The sequence below is a fragment of the Panthera tigris genome, chromosome E3, assembly GCF_018350195.1.
Source record: "Panthera tigris isolate Pti1 chromosome E3, P.tigris_Pti1_mat1.1, whole genome shotgun sequence".
Taxonomy (NCBI): Eukaryota; Metazoa; Chordata; class Mammalia; order Carnivora; family Felidae; genus Panthera; species Panthera tigris.
The window spans coordinates 18,603,799-18,629,541 of NC_056675.1; the positions used below are offsets into that span (position 1 = coordinate 18,603,799).

Genomic DNA, 25,743 nt, shown 5'->3' on the forward strand with positions numbered 1-25,743 from the left:
TTGCATTATAGAAAAACAGGTGCTATGCGGACGTATGTAAGTGGCCAGGAGAGGGACTCCCAACACGTTGGAGCATCACAGAAGGTCTTTTAGAGGCAGTGACCTTTACCTGGACACCTAAAGAATGAGTAGGAGGCAGGTCTAGGGCAGGTGAGGTGAAAGGAGCTTTGGAGAATTCCAGGTAGAGGCTAACAGGGAAGAAGGCTCGGCGGCCTCTGGCAACCGAAAGGAGGCACATATGGCTGTAATTCGGCAGCGTGAAGGGAGAACCTGCTACAGAGGAAGCCGGAGCCAAAGAGACCCTGAGTGGCTTGATAGCTTGAAAAGTCTCAGAACTTTGTGCAAAAGAGCAAACACCCCTTTCCTCATGAGATGTACAAACTGGCCAGAACGACAATGTGACACGTGTCTTGAGAGTCACTAAATACTGATTTCACAATGCATGTTACTGAGAATCCGGGGGGGTGGGGGGCAGAAAACTCCTAAGGAGTGATCTTGTAACTCATTCACAGATGCCTGCTTGAAGCTTTGGGCCCCACGACTATTCCGTCTGCCTTCCCCTTGGCACTCCCTATTCCTATCATTTTCCTACAAATGACAGGAAGGTAGGCACTGCTAGGCTGTAGGGATAGGGATCCACTCTGGAAACAGGATAAGTGCACACGGAGATAATAGGGTGGGGGTAGCAACGAAATTGAACAAAACTAAGCAAAAAGTTGGGGGGGAGGAACGAAAGTGTAAAAGGCAAATATAGAAAGCTCAAGGGGAAGTAAAAGTATTTTCAGACACACACAGAAAAGAAGTGTCCCCACGTGCTCCGGCTAAACCAAACGCCCCCTTTTACTCAACTGTTGAAAACAAAGAAGAAGAAAAAGCAATGAAAAAGTCACACTTTCATACCCCTTCTCGGAATAAGCAGTCAACGGGTACAGGACAGCTCACTGCCCTGAAAGACCTTGAAAGATTTACCCCAGAGAACACAGCACACGATAATCAACCTCCAGAGGCTCTCAAAACCACTACAAACTCCGGTCTCTTCTGTCATTTCATAATCGATCGTTTCCTGTCAAGCATTAAAGCGATACCAGACAAACCTGGAGAAGGATTTGCTCCCCAATCCAAAGTGAGAAAAGCTGTTTTGAAAGCCCCCCCTCTTTTTGTTTTTCCATTTGCCCAAGGCGTTTCCACAATTCTTTCCTCCCGGTTCCAAATGTCTACAGGTCAAGAACTTGAGCAGTCCGGTCCATTAGGGGCCACGGTTTGGAGACGGCACACCCTCCAAAGTCCCTCCAAGGGAGTCCTGAGTCTCCCTAAGCGGCTCTCTTGGGCTCTGATCGCCCCTTACTTATTGACTGCCATCAGGCACTTGGAGGTGGACGGCCGGTCGGCAGCGGCCAGGCGACCCGGAAAGGCTGAGAATGCCGCCCCCCAGAGCACCATGCCCGCCCGGCCTCAGGTACACCAGTTAGCCGAGTTTTCGCCCAAGGCAAAGCCCCGGGAGAGGGGGGCAGGCCCGGGGAAAGCATGGGTCCAGACCCCAGAGGACGATGCTCAGCGGGGCCGGGACAATGGGCGGTGGGGACCCGAGCGGGGGGGGGGGGGGGGGGCGTCCCGGGAGGCCGGCCCGCCCCGCTGTTCCTGGGGGCTCGGGCGGCGGCCCCGAGATGGCCGCCTGGCCGCTGCGTGGCGCAGCCCTCGTCCCTGGCCCGCCGCGGACCCGGCGCGGAGCGGGCGGCCGGGCGGCCGGGGCCCCCGCGGGGCAGCGGGCCCGCCCCGGCCCGGGCCACGACCCCGACCCCCGGTCCCCGGCCCGCGCGCTCCCGGCGGGCCCGGCACGGCTGACTCACCTGCCCACGGTCTGGTTGGCGAGCTGCTTCATGCGGTTCAAGGGCAGCGGCAGCGGCGGCCCGCGGGGCTCGGGCCTGGCGCGGCTACATCGATTCCGGGCCGAGGCGGCGGCGGCGGCGGCGGCGGCTGCGCCGGCTGCGACTGCTACTGCGGCTGCTGTGGCGACTGAGCGGCGGCTGCGGCTGCTATTGTGGCTGCGGCGGCGGCGGCGGCGGCGGTTGGGCCGACTGCGGCTGCTACTGCGTCGGCTGCGGCTGCTACTGCGGCTGCGGCGACTGAGCGGCGGCGGCGGCGGCGGCCAAGGCGGCTGTGGCGGCTGCTGCTCCCGGACCGGCGCCACGCCCTCGCCGCGTCACTTCCAGCGGCCCCGCCCGCCGGAGGCCGCGCGGGGCCAGACGAGCGCCAGGCTCGCCGCTTGGCCCCCGCCCCCCAACCCGGGCCGCTCCGAGGAGCGCGCGGAGCCCCGCGTCCCGACGCCTCCTAGGATCCCGACTCCCGGCCCCGGCTAGGCCGCGCACCGTTGGGAGGGGGCGGCGGTTCGGGATCTCGCGGTTCCTGAGTTTTAGCTCCGCACTGGGCTCTGTGCTGACGGCTCGGAGCCTGGAGCCTGCTTCGGATTCTGGGTCGCCCTCTCTCTCCGCCCCAACCCTGCTTGTGCTCTCTTTCAAAAATGAATAAACATAAAAAAAAATTTAGGGGCGCCTGGGTGGCTCCCTGGGTTGAGCGTCCAACTTGGGCTCAGGTCATGATCTCGCAGTTTGTGAGTTTGAGCCCTGCGTCGGGCTCTGTGCACACAGCCGGAAGCCTGGAGCCTGCTTCCCATCCTGTGTCTCCCTCTCTCTCTCTCTGCCCCTTCCCCGCCCATGCTCTGTCTCTGTCTCTCAAAAATAAATAAACGTTAATAAATTTTTTTTAATTAAAAAAAACAGTGGCTTCTTCTTTTTTTGCAATAATTTTTTGATGTTTATTTTTCTTGTTTGAGAGTGAAAATGGGGGAGGAGCAGAGAGAGAGAGAGAGGGAGAAAGAGGACCTGAAGGAGGTTCTGCGCTGACGCAGGCGGGGCTTGAACTCCAGAGCTGAGAGGTCACGAGCCACAAGATCACAAGGCACAAGATCACAACCCGAGCCAAAGTCAGATGCTTACACTGACCGAGCCCAAGGCACCCCAAAACAGTGCTCACTTCTTACCAGGGTAGACATTGGTGGGTTTGGAGGCTCTGGCCAAAGGAAGACATAGACGTACATTTGTCTATATGGGAGGAGAGTATTCTCCAACCGCTTTGTTTGGGTGGAGGCCCACTCCATGTGGTCTGATTTACAAGTAACAGCATAAATCGGCTGAAGTAAAATTAACAACAAGGAATATGTTGCCTCCAGAACCCCCAAAATACGGAAAGATTTGAGACTTGTATGTCCTCAACAAACGTGTCCAACAAATGTCCTCACGGTAGGATGTCATACCCGTGCTCTCGGAGAAAGATGGGTAAGTTAAGATCCTGCCTGCAAAGATGACATGTGATAGCAGAAGGGTTCGGGTGGCCTGTGCATAACAGGGTAAAACATGTCCCCTTCAAGCTCAAGGGAAAGGTGGCTGAGAGGACATTGAAATGGGCGCTGAACAGAACCTATTAGCCAAATCTATAAGAAAGAGCAAAATATGTACCGTCTTTAAATTTGTTGGGATCCCAGGTGTTTTAAGGGTAGCAGGGTTTATACGGCTACTTATGGGGCACCTGGCTGGCTCGGTCGGTCGAGCGTCCCACTTCGGCTCGGGTCACAATCTCGCGGTCCGTGAGTTCGAGCCCCGCGACAGACCCTGTGCTGACGGCTCAGAGCCTGGAGCCTGTTTCGGATTCTGTGTCTCCCTCTCTCTGACCCTCCCCTGTTCATGTTCAGTCTCTCTCTTTCTCAAAAATCAATAAACGTAAAAAAAAAAAAAAAAAAAAAAAAAAAAAAAGGAAATTAAAAAAAAATGAAATAAAATCTGAAAACGTCTGAATTCCAAAACTCATCTGGCCCCTAGGGTTTTGGAAAAAGGACCGTGGGCCTGCTGTACTTTTCACATCCATGTTTAAGAAAATAGACACACACGGCAGGTAGGAGCGTAATAATATTTGTACGTGGATTTATACTTGGATTGATTACGAGGGCATCTGCCTACATTGGAGACACAGAAACAGAATGATAAAGGCCAGACATCGCCAGTCCGACAAGACTGCGTGGTGTGCATACTGACTCTGGGACCCTATACCATAAACCCATGTCCAATCTCAGGGGCAGGGGCCTGCCGTGGACACACTGGGAACCACGACCACAGACATCATTTCCTCTTAGAATAACATGCTGCCTTCACGTGTAAAACCAATGCCATAAGGCCACACATGACCACATCTGTTTAGGGTTCATTTTGGTTCAGTGAACCATGGGCTTTCTTCACGCACCTATAAACAACCCTGTTTGATTTCACAGGAGGTAAAGTGGATGACCAGGCCACGGAAGCTCGGACTCAGAAGTCGTGGGGAGAAAACATTCCTTTCCTCCTCTGCTCTATGCAGAGGCTGGACGGGATCCACTCAGACCGGAGCGAACCAAGCACAGCCACCTCCCCTGGAAAAGGCGGAGGAAGTCGGGGTGTGGAATAGGTGAGGGGTGGAGAATGTTACCGCTGATAGAGAGAGGACACGGTGTGCGGTTTGCGACGCCGAATACAGAAAGGGCCGTCTCGCGGAAGAGAGACGCAGGCATCGTGGCACCAGAGGACTCCCCTGGGACTCACGGGCAGAGATGCCTTTGACTCACGTTGCCCCTAACGCAATGGGCTACCTCGCGAGGCAGAGACTCACTCCGCTGCTCCTGGAGAAGGTCGTTGAGAGATCCATGAGCAGGGAGGGGTCCGCAAGGAATGTACCACAGCAGGACAAGCCAGGTAGGGACCCGGGCACACTGGACGGTCGATGCCCCACCCGGACGGGACAGCACCTACGCAGCTGCAGCTACGACGACGTGTACCCGCGCGAGGGCGCGATGCCAGGCTTCGCTAGGTCTTGCAAGATTGGAGAAGCAGCAGGAAGTCCAGGTTTCCACGTGAAAACTCCCAAGTGTTCAATATGGGCCGGGCCAATGATTGTCAGAAATGCTTCCACACGTAAGAAACCGACCAAATGGAACGCACCTTCACCCTGCAGGCAAACATCACGGATCTTTGGTTTTCACGATTCACGTATCCAGAATCTCAAAGGACTCAACCAGGCTTTCCCAACCTCACCACTCTTGACATTTGGGACCAGATAGTTCTGTGCGGCGAGGCTGTCCTGGGCGGTGTAGGCTGGTCAGCAGCATCCCTGGCCTGTGTCGCCAGATGCCAGGAGCACCCCACACCCGAGCCAAGTCACGACAAAAACAAAAAAGTCTCCGGCCATTGCCAAATGTCCCCCAGGGGGCCATCCCTGGCGGGAGCCGCTGGACTAAAGCAACATCCAACTCTCAGCTTCCAGGATTTTGTGGAAGCGTCGTCACACAGAATTCTAACACGGGGTTTCTGAAAGAAAGAGTTGCCTGCGTGAAGTAAGGACTCCTATCTGCTTTGGAAGCAGAACCCTGGTTTCTGATGAACGGCAGTGCTCTTCTTAACTAGCCCGATGACCTCTTTGAGTCCTCGCTTCCTCATCATTAAACCAGGAGTAAATAACATCACCTCTGGGAGTTGCTGTGGAGAAGGCAGCGAGAGACTTGACTCAAAAGCATCTAGCCCAGCAAGTCAGCAAGCACCAAAGACATTTCATCCACACGAACCCTTCCCTGGCGGGCAGCCGGCCCAGTGTCTACAGTCGGAAACACACGGGGTCCGGAGTCACACCCCGGCCCCAAGTCCTGCCTCGGCCACTCGCTGGCCGGGCAGACAACGGCAGGTCATTTTTCTTCTCTCTAAACCAGAAATGATAACAAGCACCAGTAGGTGAGACCAGGCCAGGTGGTTCGGTACAGCGCTTGGTAAACCAAACCAGGAGACAAGTAGTGATGATTACTACTCTCGGATCTCTGAAACGTTTCTGTAAAGGAAAGGACAAGCTCGTCGACACATCCAAGAACTCAGAAGGTAGCCATAGGAGGGTGGGGTGCAGGAGGAAAAAGAGAAAAATCACCACAGGAATCTCCACCTCCCCAACCTGTTACACAAGCAACTGCCCTCTGGTGACCCACAGACCAACTCTGGCCACAGATGTATTTTGTTTAGTCCCGCTCAGGGTCCTGGTGGTTGTTTTCAATTGGCATTAAATGCCACCTAATCTTCATGAAAATCCAGACTTGAGGCCTTTCTCAACAACTCCAAAGGTCGGGCCCGACAGCGGGCCCAGATTCTCACGCGGCCCTTTGGTAAGACAGGCACCGTCGGGTCCCCCACGGCCCTCACCTGGTCTAAGTCGCTCTTGTTTTCTTCTTCTTAGCCTGGCCCCCTGAGGCTTGGAGTTTGCGACCGTGACTTACCTAAAGGCTACTACTACCTAGGAGAACATTCAGGCCTCCAGGGAGAGCTTCCATCTTGGCAGAAACCGACACCCAAAGAGACACTCCCTCCCAGAGCCTCACCCACGTAGTCAAGTCTGCTATCAGGCCCCCAGATTGCTGTCCTCCTGGACTCATCGACCTCACAACCAAACGCTCAGGTTCCTCACCTTGATGCACCCCTTCCTCCACACCCTCCACGCCAACGACCATCCGCAGCTACTGGATTCTCTGCGCCACGGATTTCCAAAAAGCTCTTTCTTTCTGTTTAGCAGGACTAGAAAAGACCACACTTCCTGCCTCCTGCTGGGAAGAACACCCCGGTTATCTTGTGGGGGAGGGGGCTCAGCACTCTCCCATTCTAGGCCCCTGTGGCTTGGGTGGGGCTGACTCCATTTCCATGTCCAGGCAAAGGCCACTGACCCCATCAGATACCTTCAGAGTCAATCCTGGGGCTCTGGCCACAGTGAAAGGTATTCTTTGTCCCTCTGGGACTTGAACTGAAGATGTTGGAAGCCGGGGGGTGGAGGGGTGGGGTGGGGGGGCGATTCCTCCTTGTAGACACAGGTTACCTAAAGAGTGGAACCCCTGGATCTAGCCCTGGCTGCAACTATATTGCTTTTGGACTCTTTTCCTCACATAGGAGCCAATCAAATTCGCAGCTTGGCTTATAACAATTCCAGTTGGTTTGGTTTTGTGTGTTTTTTTCTTTTTTCGTCATTGAGACAGAGAGCGGGGAAGGGGCAGAGACAGAGAAGATCCCAAGCAGGCTCCGCACCATTGGCACAGAGCTTGATCCCAGGAACTGTGAGATCATGACCTGAGCTGAAATCAAGAGCCAGATACTCACCCAACTGAGCCACCCAGGCGCCCCTCAAGTTGGGTTTACTGACAATCCAAAGAGACCTACGGGGCACCTGGGTGGCTCACTGGGTCAAGTGTCAGACTTCGGCTCCGGTCACGATCTCTCGTTTCATGGGTTTGAGGCCCGCGTCAGGCTCTGTGCTGACAGCTCGGAGCCTGGAGCCTGCTTCGGATTCTGTGTTTCCCTCTCTCTCTGCCTCTCCCCCGCTCATGTTCTGTCTACCCTTTCTCTCAAAAATAAATATTTACAAAGAAAAAATTTTCTTTAATAAAAAAAAAAAAGGGGACCTACTCAATATAACAGAATTTTGAAAGAAGTGTTGAAAGATAGAGGGGAAAGGCTCTCGTCAAATTTTCTCCTGTTTGTTTTGTTGTGTTGTGTTGTGTTACCTCTCTCCTTCCAGTAAGGGCAGAGTTTCACTTAGTGTGTCAGCCATCCCTGTATAAGGACTTACCTCATGGTGTATAATCATTTTTGCTTGCCTATCTCTTCCACAAGTCTGTGGAGCCCCTTCAGGGCAGAAGCCGGATTTGTATTCACTTGGATTCTTTTCTACTTTCCACAACGGCACATAATTTGGGCTCAAGAAGGGTCTCTTGAACGGATGAATCAAGCATCCTAATTCTCTTCTTTGGGATGCCCCACTCAAGAGACCACTGCATCATCCTTGCGCCTGTGATACACAAACCATCCTCCGAAACAGACTCATGCACCCATTGTCCACAAACTGCATCATGAGAACTCACTTCTTCTAGCCATTACGAATTCTCCCACATGTCCATCCCACAGAACCTCACTGTGGGGTGACTCACGAGGTCCTCATTGTCGGGAAGAGAATACTTCCTCGCAGGACACCACTCAGAACTCTATGCATCTGTAACAGACACAACGGGCGAGCCACTCACACACAGAATATCACTCCTGGCTGCGGCGGGGGGGCGGGGGGACGGGGGGAGGTAACTTCTCTGCTTTCTCGCTTTCCTCTTGACCCAAATACCCCCCAAATCCCAATCCTGATGCCTACGCCACTAACACACAATTACAATTCTAGGCTCTCTCTTGCCTCCCTTTTTCCTCCCTAGTCCTTCAAAACTCTTGACGTGGAAAAAATACAAACTTATCGAGGGACTCAACAGCAGTAAAGCCAAAGCTTCCCCAGGAAACTGTTTTGACTTTGGGAGCAGAAATTGCCACACCCCTAACACCTCTGTAACAGCTGCTGCTTCCACTGGCATCTAGCAAGAAAGATTTTCAAACAGAGTCAAAGGTCAGGGCCATTATGACAATGCTAGCACGAATCACTATTTACTCTATCCAGCTTTCATTTTCCCTTCTTGGGCTCACACCACCGGAGCGAGCTGGTAAGAACTAGATGTGTGCTAGATTGACAAATGTTTATGGAGAATCGACCATATGACAGGAGCCACAGCAGAGCTGGCCAAGGAAACAGAAAGACGGCAAGGACTCTCAAGGCGTTCAGTCTAATGGAGAATACTAACAACTAAACAGGAGTTGCATTATAGAAAAACAGGTGCTATGCGGACGTATGTAAGTGGCCAGGAGAGGGACTCCCAACACGTTGGAGCATCACAGAAGGTCTTTTAGAGGCAGTGACCTTTACCTGGACACCTAAAGAATGAGTAGGAGGCAGGTCTAGGGCAGGTGAGGTGAAAGGAGCTTTGGAGAATTCCAGGTAGAGGCTAACAGGGAAGAAGGCTCGGCGGCCTCTGGCAACCGAAAGGAGGCACATATGGCTGTAATTCGGCAGCGTGAAGGGAGAACCTGCTACACAGAGGAAGCCGGAGCCAAAGAGACCCTGAGTGGCTTGATAGCTTGAAAAGTCTCAGAACTTTGTGCAAAAGAGCAAACACCCCTTTCCTCATGAGATGTACAAACTGGCCAGAACGACAATGTGACACGTGTCTTGAGAGTCACTAAATACTGATTTCACAATGCATGTTACTGAGAATCCGGGGGGGTGGGGGGCAGAAAACTCCTAAGGAGTGATCTTGTAACTCATTCACAGATGCCTGCTTGAAGCTTTGGGCCCCACGACTATTCCGTCTGCCTTCCCCTTGGCACTCCCTATTCCTATCATTTTCCTACAAATGACAGGAAGGTAGGCACTGCTAGGCTGTAGGGATAGGGATCCACTCTGGAAACAGGATAAGTGCACACGGAGATAATAGGGTGGGGGTAGCAACGAAATTGAACAAAACTAAGCAAAAAGTTGGGGGGGAGGAACGAAAGTGTAAAAGGCAAATATAGAAAGCTCAAGGGGAAGTAAAAGTATTTTCAGACACACACAGAAAAGAAGTGTCCCCACGTGCTCCGGCTAAACCAAACGCCCCCTTTTACTCAACTGTTGAAAACAAAGAAGAAGAAAAAGCAATGAAAAAGTCACACTTTCATACCCCTTCTCGGAATAAGCAGTCAACGGGTACAGGACAGCTCACTGCCCTGAAAGACCTTGAAAGATTTACCCCAGAGAACACAGCACACGATAATCAACCTCCAGAGGCTCTCAAAACCACTACAAACTCCGGTCTCTTCTGTCATTTCATAATCGATCGTTTCCTGTCAAGCATTAAAGCGATACCAGACAAACCTGGAGAAGGATTTGCTCCCCAATCCAAAGTGAGAAAAGCTGTTTTGAAAGCCCCCCCTCTTTTTGTTTTTCCATTTGCCCAAGGCGTTTCCACAATTCTTTCCTCCCGGTTCCAAATGTCTACAGGTCAAGAACTTGAGCAGTCCGGTCCATTAGGGGCCACGGTTTGGAGACGGCACACCCTCCAAAGTCCCTCCAAGGGAGTCCTGAGTCTCCCTAAGCGGCTCTCTTGGGCTCTGATCGCCCCTTACTTATTGACTGCCATCAGGCACTTGGAGGTGGACGGCCGGTCGGCAGCGGCCAGGCGACCCGGAAAGGCTGAGAATGCCGCCCCCCAGAGCACCATGCCCGCCCGGCCTCAGGTACACCAGTTAGCCGAGTTTTCGCCCAAGGCAAAGCCCCGGGAGAGGGGGGCAGGCCCGGGGAAAGCATGGGTCCAGACCCCAGAGGACGATGCTCAGCGGGGCCGGGACAATGGGCGGTGGGGACCCGAACGGGGGGGGGGGGGGGGGCGTCCCGGGAGGCCGGCCCGCCCCGCTGTTCCTGGGGGCTCGGGCGGCGGCCCCGAGATGGCCGCCTGGCCGCTGCGTGGCGCAGCCCTCGTCCCTGGCCCGCCGCGGACCCGGCGCGGAGCGGGCGGCCGGGCGGCCGGGGCCCCCGCGGGGCAGCGGGCCCGCCCCGGCCCGGGCCACGACCCCGACCCCCGGTCCCCGGCCCGCGCGCTCCCGGCGGGCCCGGCACGGCTGACTCACCTGCCCACGGTCTGGTTGGCGAGCTGCTTCATGCGGTTCAAGGGCAGCGGCAGCGGCGGCCCGCGGGGCTCGGGCCTGGCGCGGCTACATCGATTCCGGGCCGAGGCGGCGGCGGCGGCGGCGGCTGCGCCGGCTGCGACTGCTACTGCGGCTGCTGTGGCGACTGAGCGGCGGCTGCGGCTGCTATTGTGGCTGCGGCGGCGGCGGCGGCGGCGGTTGGGCCGACTGCGGCTGCTACTGCGTCGGCTGCGGCTGCTACTGCGGCTGCGGCGACTGAGCAGCGGCGGCGGCGGCGGCCAAGGCGGCTGTGGCGGCTGCTGCTCCCGGACCGGCGCCACGCCCTCGCCGCGTCACTTCCAGCGGCCCCGCCCGCCGGAGGCCGCGCGGGGCCAGACGAGCGCCAGGCTCGCCGCTTGGCCCCCGCCCCCCAACCCGGGCCGCTCAAAACAAAACAGCTAGGGACGGACGCCTGGGTGGCTCGGTCGGTTGAGCGTTCAACTCTTGACTTCAGCTCAGGTCATGATCCAGGGTCGTGGGATCAAACCCCACGTCGGGCTCTGTGTGGAGGGTGGTGCCTGCTTGGGGTCCTCTCCGTCTCCCTCGGCCCCTGTCTCCCCCCGTTCCCCGCTTGTGTATGCACGCTCTCGCTCTCTAAAATAAAAAAATAAAAAATAAACAAAACAGGCAGAAATGAATGATAACATGGGGAGAAATTCCACCAATGTTGACATCAGAGGGCTCCTTGAGCAAAACCAAAGAAAAAAAAACCAGCAAACAAAAGTCTGCAAAGAATAGCAACCCCAAACAAGAACAAAGCCTCAAGACCAGTGGCTCCCAGACCTGGGCGTGGATAGAATCACGGAGGGTGGGGAGTGTGCTGATTTAAAATGCCAGTTTCCAGGCCTCACCTCTGTTCAAAAGCAGGTCTGGAACAAGATCCTGCTTCTTTAAGAGGCCCTTTCCTCCCAGAATTCCATGGTCGAGACCCACAGGCCACCCTTGCAGAAAAGACTGCTCTAGAGGCACCTCGCTGGCTCAGTCGGTAGAATGTGCAACTCTAGATCTGGGGGTCATGAGTTTGAGCCCCACATTGGGCATGGAGCCTACTTCAAATAAATTAAAAAAATAAAATAAAAAAAGACCGCTGTAGAGAAGCCGAACCTTCAGTTTCTAAAATGATCATTTCTGAGCTGCACAGCCTTACTGAAACAAGTTTGTCACAAATCCAGGAACGTGATTCAATACCACACACACAAATAGTAACAACTGAGTACTCCTTCCTTCAGGCATCTCATTTTTACTTTAAAAAGAAACAAAGTATTTTCACAGCTTTCTCCCACTCATGCTTTCCAATTATCATTAACTATGTAGACCTTTCCAGAAAGCCGACCTGGCGGCCATCAACCGGCAGAGGAACATCCTGAGTTGCTCGAGCCTCAGTTGCCAGATCACGGTACTTTCCGAGGACTCCTCTGCAGTCCAAAGGGGCAGCACTGTTGCTGTACGTAATACCCAGCATGATGGCAATCGAGGTGCCATAGTGGGACTTCTGGTTCAAACAGCGATTTAAGTCGAGTCATTTGACTCCCCTGTAATCAAGTCATTTGATTACAAAGCAAATCAATGTATTTCTTATCCTTGTTTTCATTTTACCAACCAGACCCTTTGCTTTCAACTTAGAGGTACTTTACCTAAAAAGGTATCTGGAGACTGAAATCTATGTGGAACATATTATGCGAAAATGTTAACATACAGCTTGAAAATAAGTTGACACTATGTTTCCTGCCTTTATGGACACTCAGCCACATATTACATTGATAAAATTAATTTTAGAAAGAGATCCAATATCTCTTCTTAATCAGGTTTATTTCTGGGCTTTCTAGTCTGTTCCATTCATGTATCTTTTTTATGCCAATACCATCCTATTTTGATGACTACTGCTTTGTAATATATAGCCAACCCTTGACCAACATAGGAGTTAGGGGTGTTGACCCTGTGCAGTGAGAAATTGGCACGTAACTTTTAACTCCCTGAAAATTTAACTACTAGTAGCTACTGTTGACCAGAAACATCACTGAGAACATAAATAGTTGGCTAACATGTATTATATGTTATGTGCATTATTTAATGTATTCTTACAATAAAGAAAGTTAGAAAATGTAATTACTTTTTAAATTTTTTTAATATTTACTTTTGAGAGAGAGAGAGAGAGAGAGAGAGAGAGAGAGTGTGTGTGTGTGTGTGTGTGTGTGTGTGTGTGCGCGCAGGTGAGGGACAGAGAGAGGGAGACAGAATCCAAACCAGGCTTCAGACTCTGAGCTGTTAGCACAGAGCCCAATGCAGGGTTCGAACTCACGAACTGCGAGACCATGACCTGAGTCGAAGTTGGACGCTTAACCGACTGAGCCAGCCAGGCACCCCTAGAAAGAAAATGTTACTAAGCAAATTGTATGGAAGAGAAAGTACATCTACAGTATAGTACTGTAAAAAATCTGCATATAAGTGGACGCATGCAATTCAAAACCACGTTGTTCAAGGATCAAGGAGTTTGAAATCGGGAAGTGTGACGCCTCCAGCCTTGTTCTTCTAGCTCAGGATTGCTTTTGCTGTTTCAGTCGTTTGTGGTTCCATGTGGATTTTACAATTGTTTTTCTTTTTTTTGTGAAGAATGCCATTAGAATGTTGATAGGAACTGTACTGAATCTGTAGACAGCTTTGGGTAGTATGGAGGTTTTAATAATATTAAATCGTCTAAACCATGAATACAGGCTATCTGGGAAGATTACTTTTCGTGACGAATCATGAGTCTGGAATGTAACATACAAATTGGGGTGGCTCCTTCACACAAAGATACCCCCATTGGTCTATGCTATCCCCACCTTAATTTTAGGGAACCACCATGGTCCCTACCTCCCCCAATATGTGCTCCAAATGACTCGATCTTTCTCATCACTGTGTCTGGTCCAAGGCTCAGCCCTTTCTATGCTGAACTGTTTGGGAGTGTTCATCTTTATCAGAGAATGTGCCAGGAGAATTTTTACCCAGGGAAAGTCTAGCAATTACTCAGAATACTGGCCACGGTGCCCATTCAAAGAGTGTATTAGCCACAGAAACTTGGTTTTTACGGAGATGTGATTTTTTTTTTTAAGTTTACTTATTTATTTTGAGAGAGCCAGGGAGAGTGTGAATAGGGGAGGGGCAGAGAGAGAGGGAGAATCCCAAGCAGGCTCCTCGAGATCAGTGCACAGAATCTGATGCAGGGCTCAATCTAACATCTGAACCGCGAGATCTTTCAACTGATCGATAACACAGCTTTATACATTAAAGATATTAATGCACCGTGGTGTCTGCTCCTGTTTCCAACTAGTCATTGGCCATAATTTTAATTATGAGATAGGCAGACAGAAGTTTAATTCTTGTGTGGTTAAGTTTACAATGGTGGTTTTATTTGCATGGTTATCTTTTATTGTTCATTCTCTGTACTTTTATGCCAGAGCATGAAGAACTTTCCATCTTTTCCTCCATTCTGTGGTTCTGGGTTTTCACTTGAAACTCTTCATCCGTTTGGAATCGACTTTGGCCCCTAATGGTGAGGTAAAATCTAACCCGCCTGCTTTTTCCAGTGCTAACCTGTTGTTTCATACTGTTTCCTCCCTGTCTTCTGATGCCTCCTTACCTCATGCCGCCTTCTTAAATCTCCCAGGGCCGGTTCCCAGGTGGTAGCAGGAGCCCCGTCTCACCAGCGTGGGAGCGCAGCCGGGAGGCTCGGGCGGCCAAGGTCAGACAGAGAGCTGGGGGACCACACGGACTCGAGTCCAGTTACTCTTTACTAGACTCCAGCTGCCCCACAGGAGTCTTCGTTTTCTTAAGCCCTCACCTAAAAGCTTTGAAAACATTATGGAACGGACTGACTATCAAAAGAAGCCGATTATTCAGGGAAAGTAATTTCATGGGATCGCCAGAGCTCATCATGGAGAATATCCCATCTCAGCTTTTCTGGGCAAGGCTCTCACAGACGTCAAGTGTGTGTTCTGGAGAACAGCGGAACACCACCCACCTACACGGGAGGTAGACACCTGTAAACAGCACTTCTCCACAGATGTGTTTCTAGCGTGGGGGCCGTGACTACACATCTCTCCAGGAACTAGCCCGGGGTTCTTGGCCATGGGCTTGAAGAGGTCTGTGGAGTCCGTGAAATTCTCTGCCAATTTGTGTGTGTGGATGATTTTTTGGGGGGGAAGAGGCCGTCAGAACCTCCCTGTAACATCTACAGGGAGCAAGGTTTCTATTCCTAAAGACTGTTCTAAGAGTCAAAGGCTGCAGTTAAGTCCACTGCCCTGTGACCTGCTGATCACTTCTTTAGAAGTTATGTTAACATATATTGCCGGGGCGCCTGGGTGGCTCAGTCAATTAAGCATCCGACGTCAGCTCCTGTCACGATCTCGCGATCTGTAGGTTTGAGCCCCGTGTTGGGCTCTGTGCTGACAGCTCAGAGCCCGGAGCCTGCTTCGGATTCTGTGTCTCCCTCTCTCTCTGCCCCTCCCCTGCTCACATTTTCTCTCTCTCTCTCAAAAATAAAAACCTTTTAAAAATTAAAACTAACGAACAAATAAAAACCTATTGCCACATAGGCTCCATTTCAAATTTCTCTTCCAGTTCCTTCCTCAGTCCAAGTGCACTGTGATTGTTTTCTCCATACGGTTAGGCTACCTCAATTCAGTATTCTGCCTTTAAGCCACACGCCTGCCAATCTTATGACTGAGCCTTGGAACAAAGGCTCAAGCATCAGACACACTACAAGGTGTGTGGCTCCAAAAGCAGAGGGAAAATGCTTGTAGATTTCCACTGAGAACCACTCAGATTAGGACATTCGCACTTAAACACGACTTCACCTTACCACATTTCTGGAATGCCTAATTAGGGTGAAATCACGCCCTTTAGACAATATTCCTAGAAACAATTATACAGCTACACATTATTTTCGAGTCTAACCAATTAAATGAGAGATGAAAAAGAAATTGCTGAAAGAAAAGGAAAAGGAGAAATAAAAACATAGATAATACATACGTAGAAATTCAAAGAAGTAACAAAAATGATCAGCTGTGACTAATTTAGCACATCTTTATTTAGTACATAAAGATATGGACAGACATTAACATCACTCACGTTTGCCAACTGAACTAATCAGGCACTCTTCCAATGACAACAAAGCCCTCAGGAAGCACAGAAAACCTTTGTGTGTAGAAAGAGACGTGCCAGGCTCATGGGAAAGGACATCAATCCTCCCCAAAGTTTAGTTCACAGATATGCCAGGCCATCAATGCCTGGGATTTACTTATTTTTGGGTTCTCAGGACCCACCCCATAGCAGGGACCCACTAAATATATGGATTAATGTGCTCTCGACCAATCACAATCATAGCATTTTCCTAGAACTAGAAACGATACCAAAATTCACTTCTACACAGAAATGGGAGACAGCAACTGAAAAAGGAAAGCCAAAGGAGCCCAGCTCTGCCAGATTGAGAACACATTACACACCCACAGTTATTATTAGCACAGTGTGGTGTCGGTGCGCACAAACACACCCACCCGAAGCCACGTGTCGATGAAAACAAAGTCAACAGAAAGTCGAGGCAGGTGTGAGAATTCTATGGTTCAAAAAAGAGAAGCATCTGAAACGAATGGAAAAGCGAATAATCACTGCGTCACGACTTCAGTAAATAACATCCAGACGTAACCCGAATCACGCCAACCCCTCCCTTCTTCGCCCCTAAAGCCATGGTGCTAAATAGTTTCTCACGTCAGTCCCATGCCATTGTCCTGCTCTGGGGGCCATCACCTCTCCCTTAGGCTGCTGCTATCGCTTCCTGCTTCCTGACTCCCTGCTTCCTGACTCGACTTTCACTCGTGTCCCTTCCCCTTCCTCCACAGTCCTGGCTCACCTGCCACCACAGGACACCTCCTCAATCACCAGCTTGGCTTCCTCAACCTTCTGCACATATGGGCTCCCCCAATTCTACTGCAGTGGTCCTCAAACCACGATCCCCCAAAACTGGCCCGGAAGCTTTTCGAACAATGGTTCTCCACCGATGAGCACAAAGGCCGATCGATACTGCCCATCTCTAAGAGTCGACGTCCACGGCCACAGGTGTTCGTGTGTTTTAGCCCTGCCATCTTGGGGTTGTCTGAGGAACGTTACACATCCTAGCGTGTCCAAGAAGGTAAAAGCCGTGAGAGTAGTGAAAAGGTTCTAAGGGGAGATGAACAAGCATGATGCAAATTAAGGACATGAGAAGCTTCACTGTGAGAAATGATGCCTCCACAGATTTTCACAGACACATATGGGGCACATTCATTTCAACCTTAGCAGAAAAAATTAAAAACTGTCTATTTTGGGGAAAGATGGCTGTCAGTTATTATTAAGCAAAGAAAATAAGGGTACACTGGTTTTAAACCTTGTTATTAATGTTGATTTATTTTGAGAGAAGAGAGAGAGAGAGAGAGAGAGAGAGAGAGAGAGAGGGAGGGAGGGAGGGAGGGAGAGAGAGAGAGAGAGAGAGAGAGAGAGAGAGAGAGAGAGAGAGAATCCTAAGCAGGCTTCAAGCTATCAGCGCAGAGCCTGACACGGGACGGGGCTCGAACCCATGAACCGTGGGATCATGACCTGAGCCAAAATCAAGAGCTGGTTACTTAACTATGAGCCACCTAAGCCCCCTGATTTTAGACCTTCAAAGCTTTTAAGAACCAACTTACTCTATCTATTGGATGGAAATGCATCCAGAGGCTTGTGAATTTAACCACCACAATTGCTCTGGACTTAAGAACATATGGATCTACAAACAGCCGTTAGTTCACTACCTCATTGGAAAATAAGAGCTGAACAGACTTTTTCCACTGCTAGCAATCAGATAGTGTTGCCTTTTTCCAATTTAAAGCAAACAAACAAAACATGAAGTTAAAGGACAAGATGGTCAGTGGGTTAGGTTTCCCCCGAGAATTTTTCTTCTCCCTGGGAATTCTCTACCACCCATCACCCCTACCTTCCTGTTCTCAAGATTATTCAGGTGTCCCATGTCCGAGAAGGCTTCACGGACCCCTGGGCACGTCTCAGCGACCCCATGCCAGCGCCCACGCTACATCTATCCTGCACCCACTGTACCTAGTGAAGTAGAAGTACTTTCGTGTATTTCCCCAAGGTACAGACGGGCATGGGTTCAAGTGGCCAGTCCTGTCTATGCATCAAAGTATCCAGCGACCATGTGGCAGGTACCAAGTTGGTAGACTTCTAAATGTTCACACTGACAGGGAGCTGGTCATTGCTTAGAAGAATTTCTGTGCAGTTCTGAACATTTATTTTCATTTGAGTACCTGGTCACTCAGTCTACCATTTCTACTATAAACTCTTTAGGAGGCAGAAATTTAACGAACCCATTCAGAAATGATGGAAAAACTGCTAATGAAACATGAATGGAGAGATCAAGTGGACAACAGGCCGAAGTATCTCTGATAAGGAAGACACTTAAAAAAAAGAACTGTGAGAAAGGACAGAGAGAACCATGCTGGGACCAATCAAAAGGAAGGAGTCTAGGCAAGTAATGAATAAGCTGTAATTCACAGGGAATAGCAAGACTTCAGAAATGAGTCTTGAAACCTGGAGAGCTGAGATGAACTTAATATTGTTTTCGTGTCACTGGCTACAAAGAGGCTCCTCCTATTCAAAAGCAGTTTCTTCTATAAACCACAGGGTCGGTCGGATTTTCAACAGAATCCGCTTTATTTTCTGAATCTTGTATCAAACCTGTACCTAGTCGTGAATGCGTTCCCTCAAGATTCTGTCCCTGCACTCATTATGTAATGTACCTGAGGATAAGAACGTGAACTTGTTTACCTTGTCATGTATAAATAAATCAAGATGTGGCATTCATACTTCCTAAGGCCTGCTAGAATAAGTACAACCGGCTGTATTCAAATTATCTGCTTGTAGGTCTCTCTCCCCACTCAAATTCCTAGGAATCCGTTATCTTTTTCACCCCAGCATTTGACAGGTTCTCAGCAGACAGGTGTTGAACCGAAACTGGCGATTAAAAAACGAAATTGACAACTGGCAATTAAATGACCAAATAACACATACAGAAAACTCATCAAGAAATACAAATATGGGACACATTCATTTCAACCTTAACAGAAAACATTAAAATAGGTAGATTTTTTACAAGACAGCATCTAATGTTACCAGCCTAACGGTGAAACACGACATTCGTCATATCACGCACGGTGACATACGATCCAGTGTAAATTATCTGCCGCACCGTAACTCAATGACAGCACTATCGTTTCAAAGACAATTTAGCAATACTAGGACGACATAAAATGTCCTCCGAACGTCATGATGTCATCAGAAGAAAATAATTTAGAGAGGAATAGCTATGACCATTAAAATTTCGATTGGCCATGTCGGACCAAAGTGGAGGCCCAGATGTCCCACGTATGGATAAAATCCAGCTCAAGCTAGCTAAGCCGGTTGGAAGACAATTGTGAGTCCAGGTTAAAAAAAAAAAACAAAAAACAGTTCAAACCTTAAGAGACTCTTAAATACGGAGAACAAAACTGAGAGTTGATGGGGGGGGGGGGGGGAGAGGAAAGCGGGTGATGGGCCTTGAGGAGGGCACCTGTTGGGATGAACACTGGGTGTTGTATGGAAACCAATTTGACAGTACATTTCATTAAAAAAAAAAAAGAAGAAGAAAGAAAGAAAGAAAAAACCCCGCGAGCTTGAACTAACTAAGGCCACCGAGAGGCAGAGACCAAGTCAGAGATGGTCCAGAGGCAGAGCTGCCAGATGGCAGGGAGAGCCTGGGTATAAAGAAGATGGAGGAGAAAGAGGGAGATCGCAGGTGACAGAGGAGATGCGGTTTCTGGCATTCAGTGCACCAGGGCGGGTGTCCACAAACTCTTCCTGCAAAGGGCCAGGCGGTAAATAGCATGGGCTCCGTGGGCCATACAGTCACCGTGAGATCTGCTTGACTGTGCTGCTGCAGTGCGTGGCTGTGATCCAATAAACCTTTTTCACAAAACAGGCAGTGGGCAGGATTTGGCCTACAGGCCAGAGGTTGCTGACCCACGGCCTAAGGAATACAGGGAAAGAAGGCCAATTTGAGGATGCAGTTCATGAGCTGAATTTCAGCAGGACATTTAAATAGAGAAGTTCAAGACAAAGATCAATCTGGAGATGAAGAGATGCCAGGACTAGACACATAAAATTAAGGAGCACCCAGAGGGGGGTCAGTCTTGATCAAGCATCTTGATCTTAAGCCAAGACTCTTGATCTCAGCTCAGGTCACGATCTCCCGGTTCGTGAGTTTGAGCCTCGCGTCAGGCTCCGCCCTCACAGCATGGAGCCTGCTTGGGATTCTCTTTTCCTCTCTCTCTGCCCCTTCCCTGCTTGTGTGCGCTCCCTCTGTCTCTCTCTCTCTCGCTCTCTCAAAATAAATAAATAAACTTAAAAAAAAAAGACATCAAGTTGAAGGTCATCAGCCGTGTGGCGGTAGGTATGGGGATAGGACCAGGGATACGGTCTGAGAGGACAGAAGATGAGGCACACCTCCCAGTCCAAATACAGGGGCGGACATGCAATGGCACTTCAGATCACTGTGGCCCTGGAAAGGCAGGGACATTATAATCTAACCCCCCTTAACTCAAACTTTTTAAAAAAGAGGGCCCTATTTTCACTTGGGGTTCTCATTCCCTTTTCCAAAATAAATAACATTAAACTTTCAAATTCATAGAAGAGAACGAAAACTTCCCAGTGGCTAGAAAATAAGGCAGTGCTCCAGTGTTTTTTTCTTTTGAAATATTTTACGCTCCAAAATTATATAATAGGGGTTATAGCTCAGGGGTAGAGCACCTGACCGCAAAATTATGTGACATATACGTAAAGCACAACGAACAATGATAAAGCAAACGTCCCATCCCCATCTCAAGAAAGCGTTCACTACCAAAACACCACGGTCCAACTTTTCATTCGGTAAGAATCAGTCTCGCAACCGGAGGTCAGAGCAGGCAGCCCAAGGCCAGATAAAGCTTGCAGATATATTTTCTCTGGCCTACGTCCAGCGGTTTCTTTTCTTTTCCTTTTTCACTGCTGATACTTAAGTATCGATAAACTTCACAAAAAAATCAGCGTTCTGGAGTATCCTTAAAAGTGGGAACGTGGGTGTTCCTGCACCCACATTCACCATGTCAACAGGTAGCTAGACTTGCCAAGAGCAAGCAAGCCCGTGCAATGAGCTAGTTTTGCTATTCCTCGCCTCTCTCTACTGCCTTACATCTACCTTCCCTTAGCTTATTAATTTTACCTGCCTGGCACTTGAGTCTGTGACCCCTAGTTACAGAACATCATTGTGGTTTCTAACTTTTTGGAGTAAGGAGACATTACGTAGAGTAAAAGGCAAAACAACAAAACAAAACAAAAAACAAAAAACCATCTCAGACTCTCTCAATAGGAATATTACTACTGAGTAAACCAGCTCCATAACCCCTTATCCATCATTTTGAAATCTAAAAAACAAGGTGTTTTGGTAACTTATTTGGTAACAAAACTTGACCTGAACTAATATGAAACCATTTACAATCTTTAAGTGTTCCATTTAGCATGAAGTACCTTTATATTTTCACTCTAGAAATATTAACATATTCAACGAAGGGTTGCTGACCCACACCATGGATTATACAGTAACAGCATATGTACATTTTTACTTTTCTAAAATCTGAAAAAGGGGCGCCTGGATGGCTCCGTCGGTTAAGCGTCCGACTTTGGCTCGGGTCATGGTCTTGCGGTCCGTGAGTTCGAGCCCCGCGTCAGGCCCTGTGCTGACAGCTCAGAGCCTGGGCGGGGGGCGGGGCGGGGGGGAGGCCTGGGGAAAGCTTGGGTCCAGACCCCAGAGGACGATGCTCAGCGGGGCCGGGACAATGGGCGGCGGGGACCCGCGCGGGGGGCGTCCCGGGAGGCCGGCCCGCCCCGCTGTTCCCGGGCGCTCGGACGGTGGCTCTGAGCTGGGCGCCTGGCCGCTGCGTGGCCCAGCCCTCCTCCCTGGCCCGCAGCGGACCCGGCGCAGAGCGGGCGGCAGGGCGGCCGCGCCGGAGCGCGGGGCCACTACACCGACCCCCAGTCCCCGGCCCACGCGCTCACGGCCGGCCCGGCTACATCGCTTCCAGGCCGAGGCGGCGGCGGCGGCGGCGGCGGCGGCGGCGGCGGCGGCGGCGGCGGCGGCGGCGGGGGCGACTGCGGCAGCTGCTGCTGCGGCGGCGGCGGCGGCGGTAATGGCTGCTGCTGCTGCTGCTGCTGTTGCTGCTGCTGATCCCGGGCCGAAGCCCCGCCCTCCCCGCCTTACTTGCAATGGTACCGCAAGCCGGGGGCGCGCGGGACCGGGCTGGGAGAGGAGCGCCTGGCTCCAGCGCGGCTTGCAGCCTGTCCCCTGCCGCCCGAGCCCCCTCGGCCCCACCCCCCCCCCACCCGGGCTGCACCGCCGAGCGCGCAGAGCCCTGTGGCCAGGCGCCGCCTCGGTCCTGACTCCCGGCCCCTGCTAGGCGGGGCGCCGGTGGGAGGGGGCAGCAGGCGCCAGCGGTGTGACCCCATGGTCCTGGCGGCCGGGAACAGCCACACCCGGGCTTGGGGCACTCTGGGCAGGGGGCGGGGACCCGCGGGGGGGTGGGGGGGCGATGGTGGGAGAGGAAGAGGAGGGGTTGGGGTACCCGGGAGCCTCCGGATGCCCATTTCATGTCAATTACCAAAAAAAAAAAAATTGTTAAGTGGAAACCACAAGCTGCAGAGCGGTGTGTGCTTTGATTGGACTTCCCAGGAAGGTCCAGGGCGAGTCGCTTTTTCCACCGCAGGTGCGCACAGGCACCTGGGGACCGCGAAGGATGGCCGCGGGGCAGTGGGGGGAGGGTAAGGGGGCAGAGGGCGTGGGCAGGGGTCCCGGAACCTAGTAGCCCACGCGCGGTGTGGCGTTGCCTAGAAACGCCTGGTTGTGATTTGATTAGTAGCCTCGCGCAGGCCTCCGTTTGGAGACACTTAGCGGGACTGTCCGACTGCGCTGGACGCTTTTTGCCGAGCGGACCAGGTCAGTTCTGTGACCCGCAGCGATGTCCTTTTCGTTTGGTGGCCTGGGCCATTCCCTAGAGCAAGTGGGTGGCAGTGTGGCTTCTTTCACTGACCACATCTCTGAGGTCATCAAAGATGTGAGGATGGAGGGAACCGAAAAGGTGGGAGAAGGGCCTGACTCTGACCGAAAAGAGAGTGAAGGGAGTCGGGAAACCTTAAGATGGGAGAATCAGAGACTTAAACGTCTTTGTAGTCATCTGGAAGAGAAGTATGAAGCCTCGGAGCTTCAAATAAAGCGGCAGACTCTTAGCTACCGACATCAGCTACAACAGAAAGAGGCAGAAATGAAACTTCTTAAAGCGAGACAGATAGGGCTCAAGAACCAGTTGCTGAAGCTCCAATCAGCCCTTCGATCAACCACAGCGTCACCTTCCTTGGGTTACCGTATCAACTACTTTGCTTCAGCTTCCCCGGGGGATGACCTGGACTTTGCTGACCTCATTTGGTCACAACAAGAAATAAGCAGACTGTCAAATGAAGTCTTAAGACTGGAGGCTGAAGTTAGCTATTGGAAGCATTTTTCCCAGACTTCAGCACCGGGAGCGAATAGCGACGAGCAAAATGAAATCTACAAACTGCAGGTTACCATCAGGGAACTTGAACAGAATCGAAATGAGGCCATCGATGACCATCAACTTGAAAAGGCAGTACTGCAGAACGTCTATCAACAGACACTGGCAGAAATACGTCGCAGGTACCATCAAAAGTCAAAAGGCTATGAAAAAAGAATCAAAGAACTGGAAAATCTGTTAGAGAAGGACGACTCTGGACTCAGAGCAGCTGATGAGTCTGTCATTGAGGATATGCAAAACACCATTCAAGTGCTACAGACTGAAAAAGTGGAGTCTACCAGGAAAATTGAAGAACTTGAGGACACTGTAAAATACATCAATAACAAATTATCTTCGGTAGAAAGTGAGAGAGACGCTTTAAGGAGAGAATGGGACCGGATCAATGAGGAAAAGAAAGAAAGGACTGAAGAATGTGAATCGCAGCCTTCCGTTTTGAGGCAAAGTGACACAGTGACGGAAAAGGAAAGAGTTCTTTCCGAGAGTACAGCAGTGGAAGAAGTGTCTGGACCGCGGCAAGTGCTGTCCGATGCGGAAAAGGAGATGACGCCACGGTGTAGCTTAACCCAGGGTGACAATCTCATTGGAGACGATCTGAAACTTGAAGGGCGAGTCTACGTTTTAGAACAAGAAAACTCATCAGGTCAAGGACGGGAAGCACTTCAACTGGCACTTTGGAAAGTGAGCCATGAGCAGGAAGTGATTGAAGGTACGGCTCCAGGAGGTGTGAATGTGGATTCAGAAGTAGAGCATTTCAGATGTGACTTGGAGGCCGACGGACAAAAATCCACTCAGGGTAGGACCGAGAAGGAACTCCCAACAGCAGAGCTGGGGGAGTTCGATGGACAGAAACAAACTACACGGCCCAGGGTTTTGATGAAAGGTCAGCTATCAGAACAACAAAATGAAGGCAACGGCATCAACGGCAAAGTGGAACACGATCTCAATGATGAAAAGGGAGCTTGTCCATTTGAAGATGAGCAGATGGACACAGCTGAAGAGTTAGATGCGCAAAACGAAGAATCACCTCAAAGTCAATCGGCTGTTAATGATTTGCATCGGTCAGATCCGTCGCGAATACATAATTTAAACATCCCGAAGGAGAACGCTGAACTTAAGGAACACATTAAACAAGAGGAGGAGGAATCTGCTAGAGCTGAGAAGGAGCCAGAAGACTCTGACAATACTGTTGAAGATGACTCACTTAAGGGGAGGGAAACGACGGTTAGAAAGTTGCAGCAAAGCCTTTCAGAAATGGAAGAGCTGAATGGCAATTTAAAGAAAGCTGCTTTCAATCTCAAGGTGGAAAATGGAAAGTTGGTTTTGGAGCTTGAAGACGTAAGACGTCGGCTGGAAGAAACTACCGTCTGTAACCGTAAGAATTCTCTGGAAACAAAATCTATTACGCGGGCCTTAAAAATAGAAAAAGGACAGTTAATAGTAAAATTGTGCCGGGCTGAAAAGAAGCTGTTGGAGAAAACAGCCAGGTACGAGCAAGCTATTAAAGAACTGACCAACACGTATAACTTGTCTAAGTCGTCCTCCCAGTTAGAGCAGGAGTGTTTAATTCAACGCACTCAAGAGAAAGACGATGAAATACTACAACTCAAAAAGAGTGTTGAGCAGATGGATGCCGACCATAGAGAAACTAAGGAAATGCTCTCCTCTGCTCTGGAGGAGCATAAGCGATTGACACGACTTATTAAAGACAAAGAAATCTGTATCGAAAAACTTGAAAGAAGGCCAGAGCTCCAGGAGCTATTAGAGAAGTACGGCCAAGTCTTAAGAGAAAACGAAATTTTACAGCAAACCGTGGAGGAGCAAGACGTTCGTCTTGCATCCACGAGAGAAGAGAATGAATTTCTGCAAGACGAACTGGAGTGTCTGCGAGAAGACAGCCAAACTGTACCTGTGGTCGACCCGCAAACGCAAGACCGTATCATGGAACTGGAATGCGAGGTGTATGAGCTGAATGCAGAAAGAGTTCGTCTGGAAGACGAAATCAAACAACAACAAAAGATCATTGAGGATCAACGCCAGGGCAAGCTGCAACGGCTTCGTGCTTTACAAGACCAGAAACGGAAGTTAGATGATCTCACACGCCAGCATGAGCAAATGAACATTAAACACGCTCAGCTCCTTTCAGCGAAAGAGGAGATTAAGATTTTGCAGAACACAATAGAGCAAATGAAAACCCGGATCCTTCAAAAACCCAGCAAGTACATTCCTACAAAACATTCTGACGTTTTCCAAGTAACAACGATTCAGCATCTTCCTGTAGAAACACGGAAGTGAAAAGCATGATTTATCTAAAGCTGAAACTGAAAGATTAAGTAAAAGGAACAAAAGGACAAGAATTGGAGATTAGAAAAAAAAAAAAAAAACATAAAAAAAAAAAAAAGAATTGGAGAATAAACTCCTCACTGAAAAGA

General features: G+C 50.4%; 1 protein-coding gene across 1 annotated transcript; it reads right to left on the minus strand.

Annotated features, from left to right (window-relative positions):
* Positions 1-3,946: 3,946 nt before the first annotated feature.
* Positions 3,947-12,096, minus strand: LOC122234759 (translation initiation factor IF-2-like). Its single transcript, XM_042972422.1, has 3 exons — positions 11,968-12,096; positions 10,578-10,894; positions 3,947-5,028 (listed from the first exon to the last, which is right to left on the minus strand). Exons 1-3 carry the CDS (start codon positions 12,094-12,096, stop codon positions 4,977-4,979), a joined length of 498 nt encoding a protein of 165 aa, XP_042828356.1. The 3' UTR covers positions 3,947-4,976.
* Positions 12,097-25,743: the final 13,647 nt, after the last annotated feature.

Bases quoted from the DNA above. Each gene is read 5' to 3' on its own strand.
- LOC122234759 (XM_042972422.1), bottom strand. From the start codon at position 12,096: ATGCTGGGTATTACGTACAGCAACAGTGCTGCCCCTTTGGACTGCAGA. The intron at 10,895-11,967 runs GTCGGCTTTCTG...GTCCGGGAGCAG, and splicing joins TGCCGGTTGATGGCCGCCAG to CAGCCGCCACAGCCGCCTTG. The intron at 5,029-10,577 runs GTGAGTCAGCCG...GTTTGCCTGCAG, and splicing joins GCCAACCAGACCGTGGGCAG to GGTGAAGGTGCGTTCCATTT.